General features: G+C 34.7%; 2 protein-coding genes across 5 annotated transcripts in view; both read left to right on the top strand.

Moving 5' to 3' along the window:
* Positions 1-2,692, top strand: part of LOC111047212 (dipeptidyl peptidase 3) — a 29,752-nt gene extending 27,060 nt beyond the window's left edge. For all 3 annotated transcript variants that reach the window (XM_022332907.2, XM_039427137.1, XM_022332908.2), the window contains 3 exons: positions 34-556; positions 906-1,222; positions 2,117-2,692. In XM_022332907.2, coding sequence (XP_022188599.2) covers positions 34-556; positions 906-1,222; positions 2,117-2,262 — 986 coding nt within the window. In that variant the 3' untranslated portion in view covers positions 2,263-2,692. The remainder of the gene's footprint in view (positions 1-33; positions 557-905; positions 1,223-2,116) is intronic.
* Positions 2,693-6,798: 4,106 nt separating this feature from the next.
* LOC111047202 (signal recognition particle 14 kDa protein) lies at positions 6,799-19,123 on the top strand. 2 transcript variants are annotated; one of them, XM_039427136.1, is made up of 4 exons: positions 6,799-7,082; positions 13,165-13,237; positions 15,517-15,629; positions 17,860-18,342. In XM_039427136.1, the coding sequence occupies exons 1-4, from the start codon at positions 7,059-7,061 to the stop codon at positions 17,974-17,976; spliced, it is 327 nt and encodes a 108-aa protein (XP_039283070.1). In that variant the 5' UTR covers positions 6,799-7,058; the 3' UTR covers positions 17,977-18,342. The 2 variants fall into 2 exon arrangements, with proteins under 2 accessions (XP_039283070.1, XP_022188586.2); XM_022332894.2 differs by lacking the exon at positions 17,860-18,342 and adding an exon at positions 18,988-19,123 and having other exon boundaries at positions 6,856-7,082.
* Positions 19,124-20,406: the final 1,283 nt, after the last annotated feature.

The raw sequence follows: 20,406 nt of genomic DNA, 5'->3' as shown, positions 1-20,406 counted from the left end.
GTATAACTAAAACTCATTTAATTATTTTTTCAGATGATGAGATAAGACAAGACGAAGGCTTTAAGAACGTAACACTAGGGAACGTAGTCCCTGCTCAACTAGTCAGTAAAAAGCTAGTCTTCCTGAAAGCAGAAGACGACGAATTGCTGAATAAGAACATTGTGAAGGCATTCGAAGTGGTGGTGGCATTGCATGAGCTGCTGGGGCATGGCTCAGGAAAACTGCTCATGAAAAACAAGGATGGTTCGTTCAACTTTGACAGCTCGGTCATCAATCCACTCACAAACAAGCCCATCGATTCCTGGTACAACGATGGTGAGACCTACGACACTGTTTTCCAAAAATTGAGCAGTCCGTATGAGGAGTGTCGGGCGGAGAGTGTGGCTCTCTACCTTAGTTTGGAGAACGAAGTGATGAAAATTTTCAACCACGAAGGAGCAGACGCTGAAACCATTCTCTACGCCGTATGGCTGGATATGGCCTACAAGGGTGTCAAGGCGCTCGAGTTCTATCAACCCAGTACAGGACTTTGGATGCAGTCACATGCTCAAGCTAGGTGCGTTCGAAAAAATACACATTACTATTGCAAATGACAGAATACAAAAAGGGTTGTACAGTAGAACCTGAATTGTATTTCTGTGTTTTGTATGCACTTTTGTACTGATATTTTTATTCATTTCAACTTATGAATTAAAATTGAAATAGCAAAAAATATTCTGTGTAGTTACTGCATTGTATAGGTTGGCAGGAATTTGAGGATCGAATATATTGCTTCTTCACAAATACACAATACAAATTATATTAAGCAACGGCTTAACATGCAAAAACAGCAGGCTTCATGGTGGGTGTAATGAAGAGAGTGAAAAAATCGTTTGAAAAATATTATAAGTTCTTATTTTCGACAGGTACGTGATAGCCAGAGTTCTTGTTGAAGCTGGAGAAGGCTTGTTCACTGTAAAGGAAACCGAGGCAGGAGAAAACCTGCTGGTGTCGCTGGATAGCTCGAAGATAAGAACAGTTGGCAAGAAGGCGATGGGCAACTTCCTGAGGAAAATGCAAGTGTACAAGTCGACAGCTGATATTGCCAAAGCAAAGGAGATGTTCGACGGCTACTCGGCTGTGACCAACAGTGGCGATTACAAGTGGGCCGCCTGGAGAGACATTGTCATGAAGTTCAAGCAGCCACGAAAGGTGCTCGTCATGTCCAACACTTTCATTGAAGGTAATAAATAACTCTACTTGGAAAACCTTAGCCTACTAGAAAAAATAAAAGCACTAATTGATTGATGTCATGAAAGTTGTATCTATCTATAACATAACAATTAATATTTATTCCACTTTTTTGGTAATTATTTACATCGCGACTGAGCTGATTCATTGGACGGATTCAGTTGAAAAATTAATGTATAAAAATATCAATCACATAAATACTATTCACGTGTACACAGACCTTCACTACACCTAATTTACTTTATTTTCATTGCATATTTATATTTTATAATAATAGATAGCAAGAGTTTATTTTGATGATTGATTTTCAAGTTCAAACAGAAAAAGTGTCAAAATATAACATTATACGGTATAAATTTCATTAGAAATTGTTAAAATTGGGGCTCATATTCAATTTATGTCCGTTTTTGTGTCTCTAAATTCATTTGTTGAAGAATTTCATCATTACTCTATGTTACAAGCTTCGTTCATGCTAGAGCCATACGACTGATTGTCGGCTCACTGTGAAAGTGACACTCAAGGCTGTTTTTAGAGTATAGTAAAACAAGCCTTATTGAATACCTACTGATCAAGCGGTGTTCAGCAAAATTCAGCTCGCCAAAAAATTACTGCTTATAGTATGGCACGCCAAGATTCAGATCGTTGAAGAAAATCAGTCCTTATAGTCAATGAAATTCCAACCAATTTATTCCTCGGAGTGGAATCCTTAACAATAGACAACGAAAATGTCGAAACTCATTAACAATAGGCGACCACTGAAGGGTCACTAGAACTTCTACCTCTTCATCCATTGCTTTCGGCGGCCCCGTCTCCTTTCTTTTACCCATATATGCTAAATTTGTTATTCTATTCATGTATAAACTATTGTATTTTTCTGTTGTTGCAGGGGATAAAGTGGTATTGAAACGTTACAAACCTTCAGCTGAAGGTATGATTGAATCGTATATTGACAGATTCAAGAATAGCAGTCTTCATGCCAAGCTAATCGAATTGGCTGAAAAAGATGAGAAGCACTTCAAAATATCCTCCTGAACAACAAACCAACTGTAAAATGTATTTTACAAGTGTACTTTTGATGAGAATGTTTGATTCTCAGTAATCCAAGGTCTAATTTGGTTGCAATAATCAATTATGAATCTTTATAATATTCTATTATCGAGCGTGGTTCAGAATCAGGTTCACGGAAACCTCTTCAGCAAATCTTAGAAAAATGAATAATACATGAAACTATGCTTGGTATTTTTATGAAAGCTTTACTTAGACTACTAGTTTATACTTGCAACATTTCTATGTGATCATCTCATGTTCATCGAGAATTTTTGTTAATAACATTATTCATTACTTTCAATAGTATTATGAACTGAACTGATCCTACTCTATTGTATTTTTCTAAAAATAATATATTTTTCAGTTCATGTTTGTACAAGAACTTGCTAACATGTTTCTGTATTCTCTTATTGCATTTGTCGTTTTTATTTCCTCATTTTCACCAACGTTCTAAAAAATGAATTTGTTCTTCATTAAAATACTTGAAGAATGCATTGAACGTTTGTAAGCTTGAATATAAAATATTAGGCAATTATTAAACAATACAAAACTAATGACTTGAAGGAATGGACAAAGTTTGTTTTGTGTAAACCAAGAGTAATTAGTTTAAGCTCTTGTATTTCATGTAGCTTACAAGTACAGCTTGAAATTGGCGGTTGAATGGACCCTCTTACATAGAACTTGAATGTAATAAAACATAATACGGTATAAATTTCATTAGAAATTGTTAAAATTGGGGCTCATATTCAATTTATGTCCGTTTTTGTGTCTCTAAATTCATTTGTTGAAGAATTTCATCATTACTCTATGTTACAAGCTTCGTTCATGCTAGAGCCATATGACTGATTGTCGGCTCACTGTGAAAGTGACACTCAAGGCTGTTTTTAGAGTATAGTAAAACAAGCCTTATTGAATACCTACTGATCAAGCGGTGTTCAGCAAAATTCAGCTCGCCAAAAAATTACTGCTTATAGTATGGCACGCCAAGATTCAGATCGTTGAAGAAAATCAGTCCTTATAGTCAATGAAATTCCAACCAATTTATTCCTCGGAGTGGAATCCTTAACAATAGACAACGAAAATGTCGAAACTCATTAACAATAGGCGACCACTGAAGGGTCACTAGAACTTCTACCTCTTCATCCATTGCTTTCGGCGGCCCCGTCTCCTTTCTTTTACCCATATATGCTAAATTTGTTATTCTATTCATGTATAAACTATTGTATTTTTCTGTTGTTGCAGGGGATAAAGTGGTATTGAAACGTTACAAACCTTCAGCTGAAGGTATGATTGAATCGTATATTGACAGATTCAAGAATAGCAGTCTTCATGCCAAGCTAATCGAATTGGCTGAAAAAGATGAGAAGCACTTCAAAATATCCTCCTGAACAACAAACCAACTGTAAAATGTATTTTACAAGTGTACTTTTGATGAGAATGTTTGATTCTCAGTAATCCAAGGTCTAATTTGGTTGCAATAATCAATTATGAATCTTTATAATATTCTATTATCGAGCATGGTTCAGAATCAGGTTCACGGAAACCTCTTCAGCAAATCTTAGAAAAATGAATAATACATGATACTATGCTTGGTATTTTTATGAAAGCTTTACTTAGACTACTAGTTTATACTTGCAACATTTCTATGTGATCATCTCATGTTCATCGAGAAATTTTGTTGATAACATTATTTATTACTTTCAATAGTATTATGAACTGAACTGATCCTACTCTATTGTATTTTTCTAAAAATAATATATTTTTCAGTTCATGTTTGTACAAGAACTTGCTAACATGTTTCTGTATTCTCTTATGGCATTTGTCGTTTTATTTCCTCATTTTCACCAACGTTCTGAAAAATCAATTTGTTCTTCATTAAAATACTTGAAGAATGCATTGAACGTTTGTAAGCTTGAATATAAAATATTAGGCAATTATTAAACAATACAAAACTAATGACTTGAAGGAATGGACAAAGTTTGTTTAATTGGTTATTGGTAATTGGTAATTATAAGTAATTGGTTGTTCTTGTATTTCATGTAGCTTACAAGTACAGCTTGAAATTGGCGGTTGAATGAACCCTCTTACATAGAACTTGAATGTAATAAAACATAATGAAACTACAAAAGCAATGTAAAATTCATATCAACTTTAAATAGTTCAAGACTTATCAAGCGATGAAGTTTTTGAGTGGGCTACTTATCGACACTAATCTCTTGCTGAGAACACGAATTATTATTGTCTCATTGTCTCCCAATAACATATTTTATTTATGACAGATTATATCTATTCAAGACTGTTCCCTCTATTGTATGGGATTCTTACATTAATCGTATAGTAAGGAATTGAATTGAATAATTGCCTTTATTAAGGGTGGAGTTAGAACTCTAGGTGCTCTCTGCCACACAACCCCAAGGATGTAGATGGAGAGGTCGAAGTCGAGATAGAGGTACCTCAATGTTACAATGTTTATATTACATTGAGGAACCTCTATTTTGTCTGACCGACATCTTTCTCTACCTCCTCACTATGCGGTTAACCTTAGGTTACTTTTGGTTTATTTTACAATCACAATGTTTTAGTAACAGTACTGCTGTTTTCGTGACAATACGCCTTACCTCTTACCGCCTTACCATACGCCTTTTCCTCTTGTGGAAAAGAATAAAAAAATATATGAAACAAGCCTTTTCCATGCATCTCTGTCCTGTGCTCGCTGTCTCCACCTTCTCACGCCCAAGGATAGAAGGTCTGCCTCCACGTCGTCCAACCATCTCTTGCGTGGTCGGCCTCGTTTTCTTTGTCCCCCTGGTTGCTGATACAGAGACATACCTGCTGTACGGATTTCCGGCATACGTTCCACATGGCCCAACCAACGACCCATAAACACAACGTTCCACTGGCCCATAAACTCTTCTTAGGATTTTCCTCTCCCATTGATTCAACAGCATCTTATCACAACTTGTCAACACCCATGTTTCACAAGCATACATCAACACTGGTCGCAGCACTGTCCTATAAATTTTAATTTTACTGCTCCAGCTATAAGTATTATAAGTAGACTAAATTCCAAAGAACAACAGATTTGATAGGAATAAACAATTACAAACTGTCTCTCACAAATAATCTCTGTACTTTTATATTTTACAATGATGTTGCCAAGTAGGGATGGTCTTGATTTTTTATAGTGTTGAGGACAGGATTATAGACAAATTCCTGAATTTTCTTCTTGCTCACGAAGCTTTTTTGAGGCTTATATTTTTATAATTTGTTTTTTTTTCTCAATTCAGCTTTCTTCGCTTCTTTTTCCAAGTTTTGGAGCTACTGTAGTCCAGATGACGAAGGGTTATAGAAGGAAACGTTTGGATGACAATTTTTGACCCCACAGTTTTGTTTGCGGTAGTAATGAAGTAAACCGCATATCAAAAGTTTCCACTCATAACCCCTGTGTGTGAGGGTGGTTCAAAGGTACGATACCATTTTTTGGTTTCTCGCTCATCACTCAAAAACTATGCATCTTTCGGACATGACTACTCTATACATAATTTCCTAGAATATTGAACCACCGGTGTAACATTCTTGAAAAACTACATTTGCCTCCAATATTTTGCTATTATAGCAAATTATTGCTATAGAAATATATATAGCTATATACTCATAACTTTTTGAAAATCGATGGGAAAAATCCATGCTGATTATGAGCTTATAGAGCTGAAATATAATGGAATTAGATTTGAATTAAATTAGAGCATCAAATTATCTTCATTTTGATGTATAATTTCTTAAGTTTACGCATTTCCCCACGACTGTTGAAGCAGCTTTAGTGTTGAGTGTGAAATCTTCATTCTTGCCAAAATAGACCAATATTGACAAAAGAATTTGGAGGAAATGTTTTAAACACAATTTTGACTTTGTAACTTTGTTGGGACGAGTTGGGAGCTGACACGATAGGACATAATTTACTCTGATGGACAGTATTAGAGGAGGGTGAAGTTTATAACTGCATGAGGTCTACTTTTTACAGAACTACTAGTTATTTCATCCTCATCTAATATTTTTAACCGAGTTCTTATATTATAGAAGTAGCCGTTACGATGGAAAAGCATGCTTGTTTGAATAACTACCCTTGCTCTCTTTATAAGATTTCAAATTGCGCGCTTAATATGGTATGTCTACTTATGGGTATAGGGCCAAACTGGCTTGACGACAAAGGGAGTCATTTTTTCGACCGCATCTGTCAACTCATGACGACAAACTGGGTCTGCTCAGGAATGTTACTCACTCTGTCGCTGACCGAATTTGTCTGGAGGTGCAGGAATGAAAATCGACCGCATTTGTCGCCTCTTGACATGACAAACTGAGTCTGCTCACAGAGAAGAGGTCTGCTTCCTGAGTCTCAGACTCCAGACTCTCACTGAGTCTGCTCCCTTCTTCTTTGTGGTCTGCTTTGGAATGTGACCCACTCTGTCGCTGACCGCACTTGTCTTTAGCCCAGTTTGTCGTCAGTGTGAAATGGAGATCGACCCAGTTTGTCGTCGACCCACTTTGTGGCTTTCCGCCCAATCATATGTCCAAGCATAAACAGCTGATTTTATGAAACGTCATCAACTCGTTATTGTCATCATCATCATCTGGTTATCAATAAATTTCAATACCAAATACACAACATGGAATTGTTATTCAGTAAATTGCAATAATTATCTTCATTCTCTTGTATTGGTGAATAATTTACATTCCATTTTCTTCACTAGTTCTTTAGCTTTCTAGTTTCTCATATTTCAGTCATGGTTCTTTTGGAAAATGAAGTGGTAAGTATTGATTGCATTATGGTCTTGTCTCTAGTCAATCACTTGTTTCCAAAATATTTTCTTAACAGTAGTAAATTTTTAATAATATTTTATGTTGAATACTATTGTGTCTTCAAAGCTAAATTCTATTTAAAAGCAAAATTTTGTTAGGCTACGTAGACAGACCTCATAAAGTAGCCTACTTAGTTTAAAATTTAGCTATAGGTTAGATTGATTTCAAACTTTGTGGGTTATTATTTAGTTAGATTCTTATGCGGGCCACTAACGATTGGACATGCATGATTAACATGTGTGTACACAAAAAATGTTTATCATGCATGTGTTGTTATCAGCAAGAGGCTTTGAACAAACTTCTGCTTGTCAAGCAAGTGTTATTTGATTGCAAAAAAGATATGTTTTACAGCAAATTTTAACACAAAATAAACTACAATAACAACCGATAGCAATAGATAAACCACTGGAAAATAACTAATTATAATTATTATACAAAAATAATTAAACCTCAAATAAAGTAGTGAAGAAAAATAAAACAAAAAATTAGAGATACAAACCCCAATTTTGCAAAAAATTGTTTTAAGCCTTTTGCTGTGATGATACAAAAATATTTATGACGGCATTAATTAGCTTACACACATGTTTATCATGCACGTCCTATTGTTGGTATTTTTGAGGTTAGGTTCTTGTTAATTTTACTGTAGTCAGGGACAATCTCAGTTAATATTAAGGGCTTATCTAGTATAAAGGAAGAAATACTTAGTAATATTTGCAAGACACGTCGAATTGATGTGCTGTGCATTCAAAAACACATAGAACTGATGCCCAAAGCAGGCCCAAAATACGTGGAATGGAACTGGTTTCGGAGATCCCCCACAAACAATACGGCAGCTGCATTTTTGTCAGAGATAACCTGAACGTAAATACATGACCTCTTATACAATGAATAATAATGACATTGAAATAATTACGGTTGAGCTACCCAACTGCACAGTCACATCAGTTTATGCTCATACTCTGCGTACAACAGCCTTAGCCCTGTGTTTCTCCACTGCGGAATATGCCTGTCCTGTTTGGAGCAGATCAGCCAACGCTAAGAAGGCAGATGTGGCCCTCAATGAAAGCTGAAAAATTGTGACAGGTTGTGAGAAAGCTGAAAAATTGTGACAGGTTGTCTGAAACCAACGAAAACTCAGTACCTATATCAACTCATGTGATAGCCCCTCAATCAATCTGTCAATCAATCAACTCAGTGTGATAGCCCCTCAATCAATCCGAAGAGAGATAGCTGGTAGTGCTGAGCGAACTCGACAGTTTAACGAAAACAGACCTGTTTGTTTGGCCACACCCCTGCAAATCACCGGCTGAAGTCTCGACGCAGCTTTCTGACAGAGACAAAGGAGCTGGGCTCCTCGGCACCACAGGAAATAATGAGATTGTGGCATGAGAGTACAGATGCCAATGACTTGGTGTTGAGGGAGCAACTTACAACAGGAGCAGAGCTGTCATGTGGCAAATGGAAAACTCTGAACCACCTTAGAGCAGAGTGTGCCAGCACGAAAGATATCGCACAACTTGGAGGCAGATTGAAGACCCGTACTACGACTGTGGCGATATCCAGTCAGATGACCACCTCCTAGAATGCTGTCTTGCACCAGCATGCACTCGACATGACCTCTTTGTATTCAATGACGAAGCTGTTGAAACAGTGGATTTTTATTCTAATTTTGGTATTTAATTACCTATTACCTGACACGCATGAATGAATTAAGTGCCTTCCATCTTAAATGCATGGTGTAGCATATCTGAGACAAACCGAAATTATAGTTATTATAGACATATCCAACAAATGTGGAGTTTGTAATCATGATGTAGCATATCTGCAACACTTCTTTAGTTTAGATAGTTCACCACATTGCCACTAGAATGCATTAGCATTCACTTTGGCTTGTTAGAAATATTGCTGTCATGAAAACCTTTACTTTATAAATGTCGTGTTTTCAAAAAATCATAAAAAATACATTGCATGATTTTTATAATGCTTCAAAATATTATTTGGTTAAAGATATACACTGCCAATTTCTTGAGTTCTTTAGTTTATGCTCAGTGCTAAATAGTATTTTATGATTTATATTGTTTTTACTTTTATTATTTAGTTAGTATGATTACTTGTGATTTGGATAAATGGAGCAAGGATAAACTAGATGATTCACTTTTTAATCGTGAAGGACTAACTGATGAGCAAATTCTTGATGCTATTTTCTCTACAGATTTAGAGATACCTGATGGCAGTATTTATCTAATATTTTTAAAAAGTGAAAATCATATTTTGTAAATGACCTAGCCTAATTTGAGTATTAATAGGCTACATATTTTTGATTATACACCTCAATTTTTATTTGTTTCACTTGACAGTTACTAACAGACATTTTTTATTATTTCACAATAGGCTATTTATTCAAACAGTAAAAATAATATTTTGCTAATTTCGCAGTCTTATTTGAATATCAAAACATATTTTCTTAATTATGTACCTCACTTTTTATTTGTCTTATACCTAATGAGTTATGTACCTCGGTTTGTCTCAAATATGCGACATCATGCATTAAAGGGTAAAAAGTCAAACTTTTTTTTTAGACTTTTTTTATACCAGTTTTTTTGGTATAATAATTCTTAGGCACCCAATTTTTTCACTATTTTTTCAGCTTTATTAAGACTACTGTCTAAGCAATAAAAAAATATCAACTTATTACAAAAAATCATGTATCTAAGGGTAAAATCAAGAAAGTCCAGAGACAACTTGGAATTTCCTGGTCTGGACAGCTACTAACACATGTGGAAAACCCAACTTACCTTGGGGTGAAATTGGATAGAAGCCTGACATTCAAAAGCCACTGTGAGAGCACAAAGAAGAAGTTCCATGTCAGAAATGCTATCCTGCGCAAGATGGTAGGATCTGCCTGGGGTGCTGATGCGAGCACTTTTAGATCTACAGCCTTAGCTCTGTGCTTCTCAGCTGCAGAATATGCCTGTCCTGTTCGGAGTCGCTCAGCCCACGTAAAAAAAGTAGATGTAGCGCTCAATGAAATCTGCAGGATTGTGACAGGGTGCCTGAAGCCATCTAAAACCCACTACTTTACCAACTTAGTGGTATTGCTCCCCCTCCAATCCGAAGAGAAATAGCTGGTAGAGCTGAGCGAACTCGACAGACTACAGATGATAGGCAACCAATGTTTGGCCATACCCCTGCCACTCACCGACTAACGACCCGACGCAGTTTCTTGAGTGAAACGAAAGTGCTGGACTCTTCGCCACCCAGGAATGGATTCAGCTGTGGCAGGGAAGTATAGATGTCACTGGCATTGAATTTCAGGAGCAGAGCTGCCATATGGCAAGTGGAAGACTCTGAACCGCCTCAGAGCTGAATGTGCCCGCACAAGAGAAAACTGCACAATCTGGAGGCAAATTGACGGTCCACACACTGCGACTGCGGTGATATCCAGTTAGATGACCACCTATTAAAACGTCGTCTTGCTCCAGAATGCACAAGACATGATCTTTTTATCTTTGATGAAAAAGCTGTTAAAAACAGTTGAATACTACTATAATAGTAATCTTACTTCTCTGTATCATAGATAAGTTATCTGCGTAAATTAAATTTCAATATACGTATGCGAACTCTTACTCACGAACAGACCGACAGGTCCATGTGAGTACAGTTTCAATTATTTTGTGAAATAGTTTAAACATAGATATAATCTTATTTAAATTAGTACATTTACTGATGTTTTATAAATCTGTTTTTTTGTGAAACAATAAAATCAATTCAATTCTACTCTAATATTGGCATATAAATCACCTGACACACACGAACAAAGTGTTAGAAACAGAGATAGATCCAGTTCTCATACAAGAGGTTTAAAAAGAAATGAAGACAATTCTGTTTACGGTATCAAGAAAGCTTTCGAATTTGAATTAGTCACAGGTGAAATTTTGAAGAAGTTCTCAAAAAAATGAATTATCAAGTAGATCCAGTCCTCATACAACAGGTTTAAAAAGAAATGGAGACAATTCTGTATAGCCTACGGTATCAAGAAAGCTTTCGAATTTGAATTAATCACAGGTGAAATCTTGAAGAAGTTCCCAAAATAATCCCTTAATTACAATAGCAGCATTTTTCTTCAATCTGAAAGATGGCAGTAGTTAGTGGCAAATTTTGAAAAATTGCTAATGAAGAGATTGTCTCCTTTAATACAAAGAATAAATATCATTCAGTAATATTATAAATATTATTATAATACATAAAAGAAGAAACAGATTATTCAGAGTAAAACAAGGTGTTGAAGTCATATTAATAAAGAATATGAAGTATAATATTATTAATTAACTGAATAAATATGAAGTAATATTCCTCATTTGGGTGAAGTGACAATTGCAACATTTGCTGACTCTGCAATATCTGCAATATTAGTAGAAGGTGAAACAGCTGAAGAAGCTGCATAAAAATTGCATAATTCCACCAGCAAATTCAATGACTGGACTAAGAAATGGAGAATTCGATGAAATGAGTTGAAGTCCATATACGTCAACTTCATCATCAAGAACATCGAGAATCCGTTCAGATTAAATTTTAATGGAAATGTTGTGCCACACAGCAATACAGATTGGAATACCTTGGTATGACTCTTGATGCTATGGAATGGAAAGGGCTTATCAAAATAAAAAGGTGTGAACTTGGACTAAAATGCAACAAAATGTACTGGCTATTGGGAAAACAAACCCAGCACTCATTGGACAACAAGCTACATATCTGGACAATCTACAAACATATCTAAAACCCATCTGCACCTAAGAAATGCAGATGTGTGGCTGCTCTAGAATCTCCAACATTAATACAATGCAATATTTCCAGAGTAATAAAGTACTGCGACACATGGTGAATGCGTCCTGGTGCATACAAAATAACAAAAAACATTTTTCTTCTCTTTTCTGTTTGAGGTTAAATTGTTTTTAATCGTTATAATTTTTAGTTTTCAAGTGGTTTATGTATTGTTATTGGTTGTTTATTTTTTTGTAAAAGGTATTAGAAGCTGCTGTCAAAACGCTATTTTTCGTTTGAAGCTTTTCGCGATCAAAGGCATGTCCATTCACACATGTTCGACAGACTTGTCCTGACTGACTTGTCCTTTTAGTGGCGCTAAAATTTTTCTGCTCGAAAACAGGATATATTGTATCTTATGCACCATCCTCTAAGATTTAATATATATAATAAATAGCGGAATAGTGGAGACATCATAAATATCAGCAAAAGGAATTTTGTTATGTTTTGGTGGTTTTCAAGTGGTTTAGATGCTGGCTTCGAAAATCAGTGGCCCGGATTCGAATGCCGGGAAAAATATTTTTCTCGTGCGGCTCTCGTGTTTCGGATGGACACGTTAAACCGTTGGTCCCGGCTGCCTAGGAGCTGTCTTTAGGTGATGTCAGAGACCCTGAAATTGATCAGGTGCGACCTGAAAACTCTGACACCAGACCTGAGCCAGCCAGGTCAGACATTATTGTTATTATCTTTTGTTTAATAGCTTATTACAAATTGGCCATAAAATTTGTATTTCTTAGTAACTAAGGAATATAAATTTCATAATTGCTATGAGAGGCTTCTATAAAACGAATAACACTGTTAAAAATCCTTGATAAGATGAACTTATTTACTACGGATACTTGAAAAAACTACCTATTTTTCCCCGCTCCATGGCTATATCCACGTTTGATTGTAGATGTGTATTTGCTCTTACATTTAATTGAAGGATACTTTTTTGTTTAATAAGGCTCAACTTTTCATTCATCTCTACAGATTGCTATTGTTTGACGAAATATTCTACTTATTACTTCTAATGAACTCAAATTCATATATCCATCTTTTACCGTTCCAGACTGCTTGTTAAGCAAAAGTATGCTTGACTTATCCTTGAAAGCATTCCAATTAGATGAAACAGTGACTGGTATATTCTGTGATATCGCAACATATCATTTTATAGTACTCTACTTGTTTAGATCATGAAATGTTGATCCTTTGTTTTATTTATTCTAGTTCCTGTCGCAGCTAACGAAAATCTTCCAGAAATCCCGAGGTGGAGGTTCAGTTACGATAACTATGAAAAGATGTGAGTATTTTTTGTAAAATTTAATCAGATTTAAATTTCTACCCACCTTGATTTCGTACAATGAGCAGGTATTGTTACAGGATGTAGAATGTAGAATTTAATCAACACTTTCAACAATGGCAGTTTTTACACCTACCGATTCCTCGACGGCACCAAACGACAGGACAGAAAGCTCTCCGATTGGCTAATTCTCAATCCGTCAATAATCATATATAATCATCAGCCAATCGGAGAGCTTCCTGGCGTGTCTTGCCGTGCCTCCGAGTAATCGGTTAGTGTGAAAATAGCCAATATCCCATTGTTATTTATTTTTTGCCTCAATTCATGTATTGCTGTTGGATTATAACGTTTGCTTAGCATTTTTATACAGGGTGGGTGAAAAGTCCGAGAATAGCTTGATATCTCATACACAAAGGTAATTTGAAGGTGGGTGTGATTGGTGATCCAACTCGAATTGAAAATACTAATTTACTATGACTTCAAAAATCTCCATATTGAATGCAACTTTATTTTTTCAAATAGAAAGGTAGTCATGCGATACATGATTTCGATACGAAATTCCAAGAGAAAATGAATGGTGAAAACCGCACATCGATATCTCAAACCGTTGAGAAGATATTCACACTTTTAATCAATACTATTCAAAGCAGAAAGGAGAGAAAAAAGTATCAGAACGGCTTAGTATCTCATAAAAGATTGTGATTCCAAGGTGGGTGTGATTGGGGATCCCTCTCAAATTGTAAATACTACTTTACTATGACTTCAAAAATCTGGTCCGCCATCTTGGATCCACCATATAAAATACCGTACAACTTTATTTTTTTTAATGGGAAGGTTGTCATGCGATACGAAATTTCAAGAAAAAATAATTGGTGAAAACCGCAGATCGATATCTCAAACCTTTCAGAAGATGTTCACATTATTAATTAATATCATGCATATTAGAAATGAAATACATAAGTGGCATTGATTAATAATGTGAATATCTTCTGAACGATTTGAGATATCGATATGCGGTTTTCGCCATTCTTCTTATCTTGAAATTTTGTATCGCATGACATCCTTCCCATTTAAAAAAAATAAGTTGCATTCAATATGGCGGACCAGATTTTTGAAATCATAGTAAAGTAGTATTTTAAATTTGAGTAGGATCCCCAATCACACCCACCGTCAAATAACCTTTGTGTATGAGATATTAAGCCGTTCTCGGACTTTTCACCCCCCTGTATGATTTCTGAATGAACATAATATTTCTCAAACCTTAATATTGTTTATGACATTTTTACTTCGGCTAATCCTAAGTTTCACGATCCTAAGGCTGGCGATTAACGACAGGACTTGTATGATGAGCATGTGTCTCACATGCATGGTCTGTCGTTATTGGCTAGCCCAAGATGACAGACTGAGACACCAGAAGAGAAGTCGACGTTCCCCTCACTCCCCCACACCGGTGTCCGAGCTAATAGCGGGGCATAGTTCTTATGGCGCTCATTAGACTAGTGAGTAGAGTCAAGTCACCAGATTTCGGTGTCTCACAACTAGTCCGGACATCGCTGGGACACCAGCATCTATAGTGAGGTTCACGTTATAATGGCAGTGGAGAAAGATAGGAGAACGATTTCCGATTCTCTGTCTTGCCACTGCATTTTATAGAAGATGGTTGATATCGGCATTTCTGATGTAATATTATCTGTTCATTCTTGTTAAAAATAATGAATTATATTTTATTCGTCAATAATCATTACTATTCTATTTTATATTCGTCAATAAAATATAATTTTCAATGATTTAATATCTTCAAATGAGATTTAATATTTTGTTATATTATATTTCTACATTGTTGAAAAACGATTTGACGTCGTTGCGGAGTTAGAAAAGGATAGTGCCATTTGCTTAGTCGAATGATAAATGATAATAATAGCACCACCAATATTAATAAATTGGACGTCACTAATTGCATAAGAACTAATGCTTGGTGACACATTTCGACGACGCAGTTGAAACTTGCGCCTCTCTCCAAATGTCTCTCTCTATTTTCTCAGACTGATGAACTAGTGTAATATGACTGGCTTTTGATGTATATTTTATTAATTTTTTTGGTACCTGATTTGCATGTGTTATCTATTAGAATCATGATTAAGAGATCTCTTTGTCGTGGTTTGTTTCTTATTTTCTATTGTGTTGAGAAAGTGAGTTGCTTAAAGCAGTGATTTAAAAAAAAAGTATATCTATGTGTCTAGTATTATTTGTGACATTGACTCATTTCATATTATTTTAAGATGATGGCAGAAATAGACCTGACCCAAGACAAGGACGGAAGCCTTTGCCAGAACCTTCTGAGTATCTATGTCTGATCCGTGCATCTTGTAAAAACAAGAAAATCAGTACTATTGTAAGTAGTCTAAATATTTTTCAATTTATTTAATTCTTTGCAAATTATTGGATATCGATGATTTTTGAAGAGTTGTTGAATAGTTAAAAGGGAAGGGACTAGGTAAGCTGATATTGCATTTTTATTGTAATTGACATTCTTTGTTCAGCAGTTTTCCATGTCTGTTGACTCTCGAATTATTAGAGTTTTGTTAGATTGAATTATTCGGATAATTTCAGAATTGATACTTGAAAAAATTGTCAAATATTACTTAATTCTGTTGAAATATTAATAAATTGTTTTGTCATAACTGGTGGAAAAATTGTTGCTGTTAAATAACTAGTAGTTCTGTGAACAGTAGTCCTCACGCAGTATTCTCATCCACAAGTACCTGATTGAAACTATTTAGTCCAGTCAAGGAAAGGTTATAGAGGGAAAAGTTGGAAAGACAATTTTTGACCCCACAGTTCTGTTAAGGGTAGTAAGGAGGTAAACATATCAAAAGTCCCCACCCCTACCCACTGTGCTAAGGGGGTGGGGGTGGTTTAAAGGTACCATTTTTTGGTTTCTCGCATAAAACTAAAAAACTATGTATCCTAAAGACTTGAATGTCATATAACAAATTAAAGCTTACATAATTTCCTACAATATTCATTCTACAACTTTCTTTATATCTCCTCTAGTTTTCGAGATATCTGCTCTTGAAAGTGTGACATTTTTGAAAAAGACACGTTTGTCACCAATTTGTTTCTATTTTTGCTCTTATAACTTTTTTAAAATCGATGGGAAAAATCCATGTTGATTATGAGCTTATAGAGCATCAAATTCTCTTCAATTTGATGTATAATTTCACACTTTTACGAATTTCCCTTCACCTTTTGCATCAGCGTTAGTGTTAAGTGTGAAATCTCCATTTTTTCAACAATAGACCAATTGACAAAGAAATTTGGAGGGAATGTTTTAAACAAAAGTTTTGACTTTGCAGCTTTGTTGAGACTAGTTAGGAGGAGAACATATCAAAAGTCCCAATTCCTAACTCATGTGCTAAGGGGATGAGGGTGGTGTAAAAGTTGCATTTTTCAGCGTTTTACTTCCACGCTCATATCTTGAGAACAACGCGTTCAACCGTCATAACTAACTACTCAAAAATGAAGCTTGAAAAATTCTCTACACGAATTCCCATCAGTTCCCGAGATATTCGCTCTTGAAGGTGTGTAAATGTTAAAACAACAGGTATTTATCCAATTTTTTGCTCTTTAAGGGCTTATAAGTCTCCAACAATACATTACAAAAACTAATTCTTATATTGGGTTTATAGAGCGTTGAATTCTCTTTGAAATGATGTATCATTTCACCATTCCAAGTTTTCCTTTCATTGTTAATAGCAGCTTCAATATAGGGGGTGAAATTTTCATTGCTGCAACAATTGATCGTTTGACAATGACATTTGAAGGGGGAGTCTGTGAAACAATTTTTGACTTTGCAGCTTGATTTGGACTAGTTGGCAGGTGAACATAGCAAAAGTGCGCATCTTCATCCCCTCTGTTGAAGGTGTGGACTCGCTGAGTTGATACTTGTTGCAGCAATGAAAATTTCACCCCCTATATTGAAGCTGCTATTAACAATGAAAGGAAAACTTGGAATGGTGAAATGATACAGTTAAATGATTAGTTTTTTTTTTCATTTTTCAGTGGACTCGCTTACCTTTATTTTGCGTACCTATTCCTCTGTTTTTCTTCCTTCGCCCCATTTCTCCCTTCCCTTTTTTCCCCATCACTTCTCTCTTCTCTTCTTTGCCTGCCTGTTACATGGGAAACCATAGTTGGCTAAGTATCTTCCTCTCTTTTTTTCTCTTCTCCAACACACCCAACCACAAAGCCCATGGTTTTTTATATTTGTAACATTTTATTGTATTTTATTTGTTTTGTAATTCTTTGTCATTTTGTTTTGTCTTGTTTTGTGTGTTTTAATAAATTAAAATTGAAATTATAGGCTAATAATTATTTCCCTTTCTATTCTTTTTTGCTCGAATCAATCAAATTGCAGTTTACGAACTTTATAAAATATAATATTGTACGTAAAAAAACTGATTACATGCCTATTATATTGTTAAAAAGTTATCTATTGCAAAAATTTTAATTAATTCTTATGGAGTAAATATTTTCTTCTTATTTAAAATGAATAAGGATAAAATCGTGGAATGGATTTATTCTGTGTCTTTGTAATGTATTAAAAATTATGATTTTTTCAGATTCCACCTAAAGATGTGAATAAATTTCAACAAGCCTATTGCAATCTTCTGAAGGGTAATTTGGATGGATTGAAGAAACTGAAAAAAGTGAAAACAAAATCTAAAGCTACACAATAAATTGTTTCAATTAAAAGTATTATTTTTTATTTATTTATATCATATTATTTTTCATTTAATGATTATTAAGATGCTTGATCTTTCCTCCAACAATATCTACAAAATCATTTAATAATATGAATAGCAAATTCTTATTTTTGCCTCCATAATTTATTTACTTTCTACATCAAATCATGGAAAAAGTTGGTGTTGACTGCGTTATTATTAGTTGACGCCTATTTGGCGGGTTGGGTGATAAAGTAAAAATGTTTTTATGTAGATTGTGGAATTGATTCATTGGTTATATTTATAATATGAATGTTGCATGGCCTTCTGATTACATGTCTATGTAATTGAATTACCAATAAAGGTCTATTCAGTTCCATCAAAAACTTTATTTAACAATAAAAGGAAAACTTGGAATGGTGAAATGATACAGTTAAATGATTAGTTTTTTTTTTCATTTTTCAGTGGACTCGCTTACCTTTATTTTGCGTACCTATTCCTCTGTTTTTCTTCCTTCGCCCCATTTCTCCCTTCCCTTTTTTCCCCATCACTTCTCTCTTCTCTTCTTTGCCTGCCTGTTACATGGGAAACCATAGTTGGCTAAGTATCTTCCTCTCTTTTTTTTCTCTTCTCCAACACACCCAACCACAAAGCCCATGGTTTTTTATATTTGTAACATTTTATTGTATTTTATTTGTTTTGTAATTCTTTGTCATTTTGTTTTGTCTTGTTTTGTGTGTTTTAATAAATTAAAATTGAAATTATAGGCTAATAATTATTTCCCTTCCTATTCTTTTTTGCTCGAATTAATCAAATTGCAGTTTACGAACTTTATAAAATATAATATTGTACGTAAAAAAACTGATTACATGCCTATTATATTGTTAAAAAGTTATCTATTGCAAAAATTTTAATTAATTCTCATGGAGTAAATATTTTCTTCTTATTTAAAATGAATAAGGATAAAATCGTGGAATGGATTTATTCTGTGTCTTTGTAATGTATTAAAAATTATGATTTTTTCAGATTCCACCTAAAGATGTGAATAAATTTCAACAAGCCTATTGCAATCTTCTGAAGGGTAATTTGGATGGATTGAAGAAATTGAAAAAAGTGAAAACAAAATCTAAAGCTACACAATAAATTGTTTCAATTAAAAGTATTATTTTTTATTTATTTATATCATATTATTTTTCATTTAATGATTATTAAGATGCTTGATCTTTCCTCCAACAATATCTACAAAATCATTTAATAATATGAATAGCAAATTCTTATTTTTGCCTACATAATTTATTTACTTTCTACATCAAATCATGGAAAAAGTTGGTGTTGACTGCGTTATTATTAGTTGACTCCTATTTGGCGGTTTGGGTGATAAAGTAAAAATGTTTTTATGTAGATTGTGGAATTGATTCATTGGTTATATTTATAATATGAATGTTGCATGGCCTTCTGATTACATGTCTATGTAATTGAATTACCAATAAAGGTCTATTCAGTTCCATCAAAAACTTTATTTAACAATAAAAGTCATGAGTCACTATAGTCATAGAGTGATTCACTTCAAATTGTCAGCATTGATTGAATGTGTGAGTCTTTGATGATATAATAAAATAAGGAATCCTGATAGTTGAAATTTAATGACGCCTCGATTAAGTGATAGTTGAATGTGACAATGACCTGTGACCAATTTAATGACACATCAATAAAGTGATAGTTGAAGTTTATCTACCTAACTTGAGCTGAAGTAACTCAGCTCACCACAAGATCATCGAAAAAGATTTTTCCTATATCTTGAATACTTTAAATAATTATTGCGTTCTCAAGTAGTCCTATTTGTCATACTTACATTTTTAATAAAGCTGGATTCGCACACAACAGTGACAGTGAAAATATAATCTCAATGAGTTTTAATGTGACTATTCATACTTGATCGGCTGGGCTGAATGAGAATCAGATACTTCTTTTGAACTCGCGGGAGTTATATTATTTTTTCACTGTCACTGTTGTGTACGAATACAGCTTAATATACGAGTGTCATTATCATATAAGACACATTATCATACCGTTCACATTTTCTAATGTATCATAAGACACAGACTAGCGGTAGGGGTTGATTGTCACAAAGCTGAACAGCTTGTCATCCATCAATCGCCCTGTAATCGGCTATAGACACTGAAACATGGCCGCCTCACTTGAATCTTCGGCCAAGTGCTAGTTGCGTTATCCGTCGTTGCAGGCAAAAGGCAAATAAACCCAACATAGAATATTCAAGTTTACGCGAGAAACTTTATAAAACCGATGATATTGTGCGGGAATGATGTCAGAAGATTGAAGACGTATGAAGTAGAAATATGACTTCCAGAAGTGTTGTTTTCATGACAACTCGGCCTCACAGTGCAGGTGCAACTAAACGGCTTCTCCATTGAATCAAATAGGATA

The sequence above is a fragment of the Nilaparvata lugens genome, chromosome 4 (assembly GCF_014356525.2).
Source record: "Nilaparvata lugens isolate BPH chromosome 4, ASM1435652v1, whole genome shotgun sequence".
Taxonomy (NCBI): domain Eukaryota; kingdom Metazoa; phylum Arthropoda; class Insecta; order Hemiptera; family Delphacidae; genus Nilaparvata; species Nilaparvata lugens.
This window is presented reverse-complemented; position numbering and strand designations above follow the sequence as displayed.